The sequence below is a fragment of the Gorilla gorilla genome, chromosome 11 (assembly GCF_029281585.2).
Source record: "Gorilla gorilla gorilla isolate KB3781 chromosome 11, NHGRI_mGorGor1-v2.1_pri, whole genome shotgun sequence".
NCBI classification, from domain to species: Eukaryota; Metazoa; Chordata; class Mammalia; order Primates; family Hominidae; genus Gorilla; species Gorilla gorilla.
Genome location: NC_073235.2, coordinates 79,889,006 through 79,902,837, shown reverse-complemented (window position 1 = coordinate 79,902,837; position 13,832 = coordinate 79,889,006). Strand labels below are relative to the sequence as shown.

Genomic DNA, 13,832 nt, shown 5'->3' with positions numbered 1-13,832 from the left:
GCTGCATTTCCATCTGAGGTACCGGGTTCATCTCACTAGGGAGTGCCACAGAGTGGGCCCAGGTCAGTGGGTGCGCGCACCGTGCGCGAGCCGAAGCAGGGCGAGGCATTGCCTCACCTGGGAAGCGCAAGGGGTCAGGGAGTTCCCTTTCCGAGTCAAAGAAAGGGGTGACAGACGCACCTGGAAAATCGGGTCACTCCCAACCGAATATTGCGCTTTTCAGACTGGCTTAAAAAAACGGCGCACCACGAGATTATATCCCACACGTGGCTCGGAGGGTCCTATGCCCACGGAATCTCGCTGATTGCTAGCACAGCAGTCTGAGATCAAACTGCAAGGCGGCAGCGAGGCTGCGGGAGGGGCGCCCGCCATTGCCCAGGCTTGCTTAGGTAAACAAAGCAGCCGGGAAGCTCGAACTGGGTGGAGCCCACCACAGCTCAAGGAGGCCTGCCTGCCTCTGTAGGCTCCACCTCTGGGGGCAGGGCACAGACAAACAAAAAGACAGCAGTAACCTCTGCAGACTTAAATGTCCCTGTCTGACAGCTTTGAAGAGAGCAGTGGTTCTCCCAGCACGCAGCTGGAGATCTGAGAACCGGCAGACTGCCTCCTCAAGTGGGTCCCTGACCCCTGACCCCCGAGCAGCCTAACTGGGAGGCATCCCCCAGCAGGGGCACACTGATGCCTCACACAGCAGGGTATTCCAACAGACCTGCAGCTCAGGGTCCTGTCTGTTAGAAGGAAAACTAACAAACAGAAAGGACATCCACACCGAAAACCCATCTGTACATCACCATCATCAAAGACCAAAAGTAGATAAAACCACAAAGATGGGGAAAAAACAGAACAGAAAAACTGGAAACTCTAAAACGCAGAGCACCTCTCCTCCTCCAAAGGAACGCAGTTCCTCACCAGCAACGGAACAAAGCTGGATGGAGAATGACTTTGACGAGCTGACAGAAGAAGGCTTCAGACGATCAAATTACTCTGAGCTACGGGAGGACATTCAAACCAAAGGCAAAGAAGTTGAAAACTTTGAAAAAAATTTAGAAGAATGTATAACTAGAATAACCAATATGGAGAAGTGCTTAAAGGAGCTGATGGAGCTGAAAACCAAGGCTCGAGAACTACGTGAAGAATGCAGAAGCCTCAGGAGCCGATGCGATCAACTGGAAGAAAGGGTATCAGCCATGGAAGATGAAATGAATGAAATGAAGCAAGAAGGGAAGTTTAGAGAAAAAAGAATAAAAAGAAATGAGCAAAGCCTCCAAGAAATATGGGACTATGTGAAAAGACCAAATCTACGTCTGATTGGTGCACCTGAAAGTGATGGGGAGAATGGAACCAAGTTGGAAAACACTCTGCAGGATATTATCCAGGAGAACTTCCCCAATCTAGCAAGGCAGGCCAACGTTCAGATTCAGGAAATACAGAGAACGCCACAAAGATACTCCTCGAGAAGAGCAACTCCAAGACACATAATTGTCAGATTCACCAAAGTTGAAATGAAGGAAAAAATGTTAAGGGCAGCCAGAGAGAAAGGTCGGGTTACCCTCAAAGGGAAGCCCATCAGACTAACAGCGGATCTCTCGGCAGAAACCCTACAAGCCAGAAGAGAGTGGGGGCCAATATTCAACATTCTTAAAGAAAAGAATTTTCAACCCAGAATTTCATATCCAGCCAAACTAAGCTTCATAAGTGAAGGAGAAATAAAATACTTTACACACAAGCAAATGCTGAGAGATTTTGTCACCACCAGGCCTGCCCTAAAAGAGCTCCTGAAGGAAGCGCTAAACATGGAAAGGAACAACTGGTACCAGCCACTGCAAAATCATGCCAAAATGTAAAGACCATCGAGACTAGGAATAAATTGCATCAACTAACGAGCAAAATCACCAGCTAACATCATAATGACAGGATCAAATTCACACATAACAATATTAACTTTAAATGTAAATGGACTAAATGCTCCAATTAAAAGACACAGACTGGCAAATTGGATAAAGAGTCAAGACCCATCAGTGTGCTGTATTCAGGAAACCCATCTCACGTGCAGAGACACACATAGGCTCAAAATAAAAGGATGGAGGAAGATCTACCAAGCAAATGGAAAACAAAAAAAGGCAGGGGTTGCAATCCTAGTCTCTGATAAAACAGACTTTAAACCAACAAAGATCAAAAGAGACAAAGAAGGCCATTACATAATGGTAAAGGGATCAATTCAACAAGAAGAGCTAACTATCCTAAATATATATGCACCCAATACAGGAGCACCCAGATTCATAAAGCAAGTCCTGAGTGACCTACAAAGAGACTTAGACTCCCACACATTAACAATGGGAGACTTTAACACCCCACTGTCAACATTAGACAGATCAACGAGACAGAAAGTCAACAAGGATACCCAGGAATTGAACTCAGCTCTGCACCAAGCGGACCTAATAGACATCTACAGAACTCTCCACCCCAAATCGACAGAATATACATTTTTTTCAGCACCACACCACACCTATTCCAAAATTGACCACATACTGGGAAGTAAAGCTCTCCTCAGCAAATGTAAAAGAACAGAAATTATAACAAACTATCTCTCAGACCACAGTGCAATCAAACTAGAACTCAGGATTAAGAATCTCACTCAAAGCTGCTCAACTATATGGAAACTGAACAACCTGCTCCTGAATGACTACTGGGTACATAACGAAATGAAGGCAGAAATAAAGATGTTCTTTGAAACCAATGAGAACAAAGACACAACATACCAGAATCTCTGGGACGCATTCAAAGCAGTGTGTAGAGGGAAATTTATAGCACTAAATGCCCACAAGAGAAAGCAGGAAAGATCCAAAATTGATACCCTAACATCACAATTAAAAGAACTAGAAAAGCAAGAGAAAACACATTCAAAAGCTAGCAGAAGGCAAGAAATAACTAAAATCAGAGCAGAACTGAAGGAAATAGAGACACAAAAAACCCTTCAAAACATTAATGAATCCAGGAGCTGGTTTTTTGAAAGGATCAACAAAATTGATAGACTGCTAGCAAGACTAATAAAGAAAAAAAGAGAGAAGAATCAAATAGACGCAATAAAAAATGATAAAGGGGATATCACCACCGATCCCACAGAAATACAAACTACCATCAGAGAATACTACAAACACCTCTACACAAATAAACTAGAAAATCTAGAAGAAATGGATAAATTCCTCGACACATACACTCTCCCAAGACTAAACCAGGAAGAAGTTGAATCTCTGAACAGACCAATAACAGGAGCTGAAATTGTGGCAATAATCAATAGTTTACCAACCAAAAAGAGTCCAGGACCAGATGGATTCACAGCTGAATTCTACCAGAGGTACAAGGAGGAACTGGTACCATTCCTTCTGAAACTATTCCAATCAATAGAAAAAGAGGGAATCCTCCCTAACTCATTTTATGAGGCCAGCATCATTCTGATACCAAAGCCGGGCAGAGACACAACCAAAAAAGAGAATTTTAGACCAATATCCTTGATGAACATTGATGCAAAAATCCTCAATAAAATACTGGCAAAACGAATCCAGCAGCACATCAAAAAGCTTATCCACCATGATCAAGTGGGCTTCATCCCTGGGATGCAAGGCTGGTTCAATATATGCAAATCAATAAATGTAATCCAGCATATAAACAGAGCCAAAGACAAAAACCACATGATTATCTCAATAGATGCAGAAAAAGCCTTTGACAAAATTCAACAACCCTTCATGCTAAAAACTCTCAATAAATTAGGTATCGATGGGACGTATTTCAAAATAATAAGAGCTATCTATGACAAACCCACAGCCAATATCATACTGAATGGGCAAAAACTGGAAGCATTCCCTTTGAAAACTGGCACAAGACAGGGATGCCCTCTCTCACCACTCCTATTCAACATAATGTTGGAAGTTCTGGCCAGGGCAATTAGGCAGGAGAAGGAAATAAAGGGTATTCAATTAGGAAAAGAGGAAGTCAAATTGTCCCTGTTTGCAGATGACATGATTGTATATCTAGAAAACCCCATTGTCTCAGCCCAAAATCTCCTTAAGCTGATAAGCAACTTCAGCAAAGTCTCAGGATACAAAATCAATGTACAAAAATCACAAGCATTCTTATACACCAACAACAGACTAACAGAGAGCCAAATCATGAGTGAACTCCCATTCACAATTGCTTCAAAGAGAATAAAATACCTAGGAATCCAACTTACAAGGGATGTGAAGGACCTCTTCAAGGAGAACTACAAACCACTGCTCAAGGAAATAAAAGAGGATACAAACAAATGGAAGAACATTCCATGCTCATGGGTAGGAAGAATCAATATCGTGAAAATGGCCATACTGCCCAAGGTAATTTACAGATTCAATGCCATCCCCATCAAGCTACCAATGACTTTCTTCACAGAATTGGAAAAAACTACTTTAAAGTTCATATGGAACCAAAAAAGAGCCCGCATCGCCAAGGCAATCCTAAGCCAAAAGAACAAAGCTGGAGGCATCACACTACCTGACTTCAAACTATACTACAAGGCTACAGTAACCAAAACAGCATGGTACTGGTACCAAAACAGAGATATAGATCAATGGAACAGAACAGAGCCCTCAGAAATAACGCCGCATACCTACAACTATCTGATCTTTGACAAACCTGAGAAAAACAAGCAATGGGGAAAGGATTCCCTATTTAATAAACAGTGCTGGGAAAACTGGCTAGACATACGTAGAAAGCTGAAACTGGATCCCTTCCTTACACCTTATACAAAAATCAATTCAAGATGGATTAAAGATTTAAACGTTAGACCTAAAACCATAAAAACCCTAGAAGAAAACCTAGGCATTACCATTCAGGACATAGGCATGGGCAAGGACTTCATGTCCAAAACACCAAAAGCAATGGCAACAAAAGACAAAATTGACAAATGGGATCTAATTAAACTAAAGAGCTTCTGCACAGCAAAAGAAACTGCCATCAGAGTGAACAGGCAACCTACAAAATGGGAGAAAATTTTTGCAACCTACTCATCTGACAAAGGGCTAATATCCAGAATCTACAATGAACTCAAACAAATTTACAAGAAAAAAACAAACAACCCCATCAAAAAGTGGGCAAAGGATATGAACAGACACTTCTCAAAAGAAGACATTTATGCAGCCAAAAAACACATGAAAAAATGCTCATCATCACTGGCCATCAGAGAAATGCAAATCAAAACCACTATGAGATACCATCTCACACCAGTTAGAATGGCAATCATTAAAAAGTCAGGAAACAACAGGTGCTGGAGAGGATGTGGAGAAATAGGAACACTTTTACACTGTTGGTGGGACTGTAAACTAGTTCAACCATTGTGGAAGTCAGTGTGGTGATTCCTCAGGGATCTAGAACTAGAAATACCACTGGACCCAGCCATCCCATTACTGGGTATATACCCAAAGGATTATAAATCATGCTGCTATAAAGACACATGCACACATATGTTTATTGTGGCATTATTCACAATAGCAAAGACTTGGAACCAACCCAAATGTCCAACAATGATAGACTGGATTAAGAAAATGTGGCACATATACACCATGGAATACTATGCAGCCATAAAAAATGATGAGTTCATATCCTTTGTAGGGACATGGATGAAATTGGAAATCATCATTCTCAGTAAACTATCGCAAGAACAAAAAACCAAACACCGCATATTCTCACTCATAGGTGGGAATTGAACAATGAGATCACATGGACACAGGAAGGGGAATATCACACTCTGGGGACTGTGGTGGGGTGGGGGGAGGGGGGAGGGATAGCATTGGGAGATATACCTAATGCTAGATGACGAGTTAGTGGGTGCAGCGCACCAGCATGGCATGGCACATGTATACATATGTAACTAACCTGCACAATGTGCACATGTACCCTAAAACTTAAAGTATAATAAAAAAAAATAAAATAAAATAAAAAAATAAAAAAAAGAAAGAAAGCTCAGCATCACTCATCATTAGAGAAACGCACATCAAAACCACAATGAGATACCACCTCACGTCAGAATGGCGATTATTAAAAAGTCCAGAAACAACAGATGCCGGCGAGGTTGCAGAGATAAAGGAATGCTTTTACACTGGTGGACTGTAAATTAGTTCAACCATTGTGGAAGACAGTGTGGTGATTCCTCAAAGATCTAGAGGCAGAAATACCATTTGACCCAGCAATCCCCTTACTGGGTAAATACACAAAGGAATAGATACATTATAAATATTGCTTTCTGTTTCAAGATTTTAAAATTTGAAATAATTTTCACTTCCATATGTTTTCTCCTAATTACTATTCAGAGGCATACAGACATTAAATAGTTGTACGGGCAAAAAAATAATAATTCTATTATAAAGATATATGCATGCATATGTTCATTGCAGCACAATTCACAATAGCAAACACATGGAATCAACCCAAGTGTCCATCAGTGATTGACTGGATAAAGAATATATGGTACATATACACCATGGAATACTATGCAGCCATAGAAAGGAACACAATCATGTCCTTTGCAGGGACATGGATAGAGCTGGAAGCCATTATCCTCAGCAAACTAACACAGGAACAGAAAACCAAACACCGCATGTTCTCACTTATAAGTGGGAGCTGAACAATGAGAACACATGAACACAGGGAGGGGAACAACATACACTGGGGCCCATCAAGGGGAGCAGTAGAAGGAGGGAGAGCATCAGGAAAAACAGCTAATGGATAGTGGGCTTAATAACCAAGGGGATGGGTTGATCTGTGCAGCAAACCACCATGTCACACGTTTAGCTATGTAACAAACCTGCACATCCTGCACATGTACCCCAGAACTTAAAAGCTGAAGGAAAAAAAAAAATCTCTAGAATTGGCTCCAGAGTATTGCCTTATGCTGCTTAAACTCAGGAGGACTAAATTCACTCATACTTAGAAGGAATAAGAGTGGTAAGTGATAAATCTAGAGATTTATGAACTGATAAATTATAAATCTGTTCAGAAGATAGACTGCTCAGAAAAAAAATTTCAGACTCTTCTCCTAACATAGGGGAAAAGCTGTTATTCTATAATAGCTTCTAATAATTGCTTACAATGTAATGCCTGGGTTTGAAATGTCAAAGTCGCCCTCCCGCAAAATATAGACAATCAACTACATTTCCGTATAAAAATCTACCTTTTCAATGTTCTTTGGATCAGAAATAGGAGAACCCCACACCTCATCAATTTTCACTGATAATCACATTAGTTTCTGGCACCTGGGATTTCCCTTTCTTTCTTTCCAGCTCTGTTATATTTCTTTCTTCTAATATTTTATCCAACTTTTCTGTATGGTTATAGAAGGCGAGGGGCCTGAATTATTTCTGTCTACCTCACTGCCAGAATAGAAAGTCTCTACAAAAAATTTCAAAAATTGTCCTTACCATCTAATATTATTAATAAATAAGAGTGAATTAATACTGTTCAGCCAAACAGTGTTTTCTTGTACTCAGCCTTTGTAGTCATGAATTCCATTTCCTCTTTCAGGAATATCACAATCTTCTTATGCTTCTCCCCTTTGCCTTTCACAGTAACAATAGGAATTTTTGACACAAGATAACCTTTTATAATATGACTAATTCTACCGTGCTGGTATACAGAGTGTAGTGCTCCCAGGGTTTGAAGACAGAACAAGATCAGTACAGTGGATGAGTTTAGTTATCTGCAGAAGTAACTCAGAAGCACAGTATAATAGAAACTGCAGAAGCATGAAGTTTAAAAAAACACCTGGTTTTTAATCCCAATTTACCACTGAGCAGGTGACTTCAGGTAAGCTACTTAACTTTCCTCATCCTCATTATTTTTAAGAAGGTAACTCTATCCATCTGATAGGGTTATTGTAAGATAACTCAGTAGATAATAAATAGTAGATATTATTATCTTAAGAGTGTTTGTAAATGTTTTCTGATAAAAATCAGAGAAACCTACTCATTCACCAATTATTCTTAGGAAAACAGACTAGATATAGAGAAAGTTATGATTCAATTCAACCCAGTTTATTATCCTGCGACAAGGTACTGGTGCTTCCCACCAAAATGGGAATTGAATTTTGTTTTGTTATTTCATTTTAGTTATTGTTTGTTTAGTATATATTTAATCTCAGAGCACCTAAATCCCATTTATACGTTTGGGGAATTATCCTTTGTGTAAGTCTTGAAGGAAGGCAAAAGCTACCCTCCACTAATGCAAATTTGCCAGATATTCACTTTCCTGGTCTCCCTTGCAGGCTCTTCCAGTCAGATGAACCCTTATTCTCCCTCTCCCCCACTGGACTCTGACTTAGGAGTCAACAATGCAAAGAAATGAGGCCTTCAAGGAATGCATTCTGGTAGGAGTGGTAGTAACCCATTAAAACCAACAGATAAATTCTCTGGTTCTATTACAGCCTATATAAAAATCTCTATCAAGACCATCAAATCTCCTTTGTTCTGAATGTATGCTCTCCAAAGAATATCTAAGTTGCAAATGTTGTTCTCTAGATACCCTAACATCAGAAAGGGCACTAACAAGTATTCCATACCCTGAAAAAGGAATAATCTAACCATAAATGAATACACTGAGGTTCTAATTTTTTAAATCAGTTTCTTAGAAGTGTTGCATGTGTGTCAGACCCCTACAGCCTCATCTCATCCAGGAAACTGACAAATCAAGTGCCAGAACACCCAAAATAAGAACGAGATCCTGAAACCATGGGACCCACTAAGGTATAATTACCTGTGATGTTTTATGACTAGTCATTCATTTCACACACACACACATACATACACACCTTCTCATATAAACCATTACATGGCCTACAGTACTGTACAGAAGACTTTGCTGAAATACAAGTGACTATCTACCCTGTTCCATAAAACAGAAATACTGTATACCTTCAAGGTCCAAACACAGAGAAAAAGAGAAGGAGAAATGAGGACAGTGTCCGAGAAGAGAGAAATTTGGTTTTCTAAGTTCAGAAGATTAATTTTTACTCCTTCAGAAGATTTTGAAAAGCCAATCTCTACATCGATGTTTCTACTGTATTAGACATTATTCTATTTAAATAAAACATAAAAGATTCCACATTTAGAACACTGATAAATCTGATATTAACCAGAAATCCCTTCTACCTGAATTACACAATTTCTCAACTAAGCCTCCATTGCTTGCTACCCAGTCACACTTAAGGATGGGAATGAGAACACAGATAATATTTATTTTCCTAATTAAAAAAAAAGTCAAATGTACATCTTCAGACCTTCATTAAAATTACTTTCAAATTACTATTCCTGAGGTTTTATTTTAGGTACAAAATATTAATGTCAGAAAAATAGAAAAATTATTAATACATTGCAATGAAAAGGAAATAAATAACTTCTCCAAAGGAATGAAACTTACTTTGCTGACATTTTAATATACTGATATAGCACATGTTTTAAAAACATTAACTTAAGTATAGTAATGTCCAATAGATATTAAATCAGGGTACAATACTGGAATAGACTCATATCTGATCCAATTTTTTACTTAGTCTCAATTTCTTTTTATTTTTGGTTCCAGCATTCAAGTATTACATATTTGTACTCACTGCCCTTTCAAATGTATCAAAATTCAACAGACAAACCAAAAACAGAGCTTTGGCAAAGGCAGTATTGCTTAAAACCAACAAAGAACTCATTTTACAATTCTGACCATATCTAGAACAGGAATAACACAAATATCCTTTAGAATTCTTTTTAATATTTTTCCAGTTTTACTGAGGTGTGATTGAACAAATATGCTTTGTAATTCTTATCAACAAATAACCACATTTAAGACATAGAAAAGCTATCACAAAAATGACTGATCTTTCCCTATCACTTCTTTCCTAATTTATCTCACAAGCTAATTTTTTAAAATACTCTTTATATTTACACAGACCTAAACTCATTCACCTTTCATAATAACCCACTCTACTTGTAAATTACCAGATTTAAATATGAAGCTACTTTCAAAAAACTGAATGGCATGGGAATTGGGTGGTGGGTGGCTTACAGACATTATTTGGATCCTGACACAAATAAACTACCTATAAAAGATGTTTGTGAGACAACTGGAGAATGTGAATATGAACTGGATAACTAGATAAAAATTTTTTGCTATTTTGGATATATAATATTATATAATTGGTTATATTAGGTCCTTATTTTTTAGGACATATAATATATATATACACACACACAAATACATATATTTAGAGGTGACATGACAACATCAGAATTTGAAATATTACCAGGAGAAAAAAAGCAGTTATGGCAAAATGTTGATAATGTTTAAACTCAAGGAGGAATCATTATATTTTCATGTGTGTTTAAAATTTTTCATAGAAAGAAAGAATTAAAGGAGGAACAAAAGAAGAAATAAACCAGGGTTACCTTTTCCCAGTCAATTCAATTTGGCCCTTCTTATTGAAGATGAATTTAGAATCATTATATCCCCATCCATTCCATTTCATAACTTCTTGCCTAGTGAGAAGAAAAAATATATAAGTGAGACCAATGCTAAACATCTTAAAACTGTACAGTATATCATTGATTATTAACTCACAATCATCTAAAATACCTTATGCCCACAAATATTGTATAAGGTTAAATAAATTTAGCACACATTAAAATGTCCATATACTAATATTTCTGAATATAGAATCACTCTGATGAGCAGCACCTGCTTCACAGAGGACTACAACCAATAAATTTAATGCATTCAAAGAAATAAAAAGTTGCAAAAAGGAAGAAGATATGCTTAAAATATAAATGTCTAATTTTGTACATGTTATTGGGTTTACACTGTAGAATGACCTAAAAAGTTTTGCAATTAAAACTAAGGAAACAAAGTTTTACACATGAGAAAAAAATCATAATTATTAACCTTCTGCTACGATTTTTAAAAAAAGACCAATTTACCAAGTAGACTGACTACTAGTAGACACAATAAAGTAGATTAAAAATCTCAGTGCTGGGTTTATATTCTAAATTCTTCAAATTCCATATAGCTACCAATCTCTACCTTGACCTACATATTGTAACAGTTAATGGCCATACTCACTTTCAATATTCCAAAATAACATGCTATTTTTAATTTCCAAAATACCAATATTTCATAACATGCTATTTTTAATTTGCAAAACACCAATATTTCATAGTTGTAAAAATGCTTATTTATCAAAATCAATGGTTGAATCATTCAATTTTGCACATCATGTAAGAATAGATAGGTCTGGACCTGTACAAAACATAAAAAGCAATCATGCTGAAGTATTGCATCACTTTTTATTACATGTTTTGGCATAGTACCCTAGTTTGATCTTGGCTACTGAAATAAATTGGTGGTGAGTCTTCTTACTACAAATTCAACTATGCAGTTTATGGTGCAAATAACTTAACAAAAACCCTTTTCTATCTTGAAAGTTATTTGCTGCATTAAAATTTCAAAATAAAGATGCACTCATTAGAAAGTGTTCTTCTTATTCTCTGTAATTCTCAAGAAAGAAGAAAATAACAACTGACAAGCAAGTTTTTTTATTACAATCATAATTTTTGTTCTAGTTCAAAGGCTTTTCAAACAAATGAACATGAACATAATACAACTAAGCCAGATACAGGTAATTAATTATGAGCTGAAATCTCCATCTATACATAAAATTAAGACAAAGAAACTAGGAATGCTCTGTTTACAACTATGATTTGCTATTAATAAAAGCTACAGTCCCTCTACAAAAACTTCAAAATATCTGAAGAGTATCAATCCAGAGACTGGATTTGTAGATTAGTTATAAACTAACACCAAATATTTTTTCTAATCCCATAACATTCCTACCTCATTGCAGAGAGACATTTTGGAACGGAGCTTTTGGAAAAATCTCTATGGAAAAACATCACGACTAATGTTACCAGGGACACACACATTTTCTTAAGATTTTACTTTTTTTTTTTTTGGTGCCAAAACTTGGGATTGAACCATAAGATTTTCACATTCTAAAAACAGATTAGGATATTTTCCACTTCACTTTTCTTCATGATTAAATTATCTTCACTTTTATGAAGTATAATTTACTTAGTATTTTCTTATATTTCAATAATCAGAAGGATAAATGTATATTTTAATACATTAACATCTTTAATGGCTTATAATGTGCATAGATTTTATGTGATTGCATTTTATTTGTGAATTTCAACATTTATTATAATTCTGTTCTCTACAAAATAATAATTTGGTATTACACAAAATAAATGCAAAAATCTCAAGGCAAGGCACAGGGAAATCATTTCAGTACAGAGGTTGAATTTGGCATGTTTATGTAGCTTAACAACGAAAATCATTTTCCTTAAAATTATCCCTAGAATTTAAAAAATTATCCCCAGATGGCCCCAAAGTAAAAAGCTAAACTTGGTCACATGGGTTCATTCTTAGCACTTCATGAGGAAATGAATCAAGATAGCAGGAAAGATCTGCTGTTATACACTAGAAAATGAAGGGATTTACATCCTGAAGAGTCTTTGGCCTTAAATTTTCAAGTTGGGTAATATTCTAAAGAACTTCCAAATTTTCAACTGTAGGTACCTTTTTCTCTCTTTTCATCCCAGTCATAAAATTGGGCTTATGAAATGGACTTTACCATATTTATATCAACTTTTGGAGTCTTCTCAGAAGTTGAATGTAGGCATTTGGAATGCATTTATACCCAAAACAGGATTATGCATAAATCATATACAATTAAAATCTAGATTACCCCCAAACCAATCTTCTGATATCTTCAAGTACCCCAGGTGTTAAATAAAAAACAGGTAAATTTCCCAGGCTTCTAGTTTTAAACTTTTATGTACACATATTCCAACCCCATCCCCACCAAATTACTAGTATATACTGATAGTTAAATATAACTATATGATTAAATTTTTTAATAACTTCCTATACATAAGAGTATAATAAGTATTTTGAACGGTATTACAGCATAACATTTTAAAATTAGAGTAAAACTTTATATAGTCACAGAATTTGAAAACTAAAAAGATCCTCAGAACCCATCCAGTTCAATTGCTCATTCTTCAGATAAAGAAACTGCCCAGAGAAGCATCCCTGGTCATGCAGCTAAGTTAGTTGTGAGTATCCAAAGGCTCACTTCCAGTCTCATAATTCTTCCTCTTCAGAGAGGCAATAATATCTGAAACCCATCTAAGTCAGGCTGTCAGATAACCAGAATATTTGAAAGAACTCATTTTTTAATTTACATCAATAGTGTTTCAAGAAACTATTACATGTTATTATAGGTTGAGTATCCTTTATCCAAAATGCTTGGGACCAGAACTGTTTCAGATTTCAGATATTTTTCAGATTCTGGAATATTTACATATACACAATGAGATTTCTTGGGGATGGGACCCAAGTCTAAACATAAAATTTATTTATGTTTCATATACATCTTATCACATAGCCTGAAGGTAATTTTATACAATATTTTTAATGGTTTTGTGCATGAAACAGAGTTTGTATACACTGAACTATCAGGAAGCAAAGGAATCACTATCTCATGACAGTGTTCAAAAAGTTTCCAATGTTGGAACATTGTGGATTTTAGATTTTCAAATTAAGGATGCTCACCCTGTGTTGTAGTAATTCTTCTGCACTTCAGCTGAAGGAAAACATTTAAAAATCAAGGGATATGTTTGTGTCAGAAGCCAAATTCCCTATACCTCCGATAGTGTAATGAATTCTGCCATTCAGAATAACCCCAAAGTACTGCAAGCACTAAAATG

At 36.6% G+C, this 13,832-nt stretch overlaps 1 protein-coding gene across 2 annotated transcripts in view; it reads right to left on the bottom strand.

Annotated features, from left to right (window-relative positions):
* Positions 1-13,832, bottom strand: part of AGPS (alkylglycerone phosphate synthase) — a 157,745-nt gene that overhangs the window by 119,517 nt on the left and 24,396 nt on the right. For both annotated transcript variants that reach the window (XM_031008691.3, XM_063695017.1), the window contains exon 2: positions 10,455-10,544. In XM_031008691.3, the coding sequence (XP_030864551.1) occupies positions 10,455-10,544 (90 nt within the window). The remainder of the gene's footprint in view (positions 1-10,454; positions 10,545-13,832) is intronic.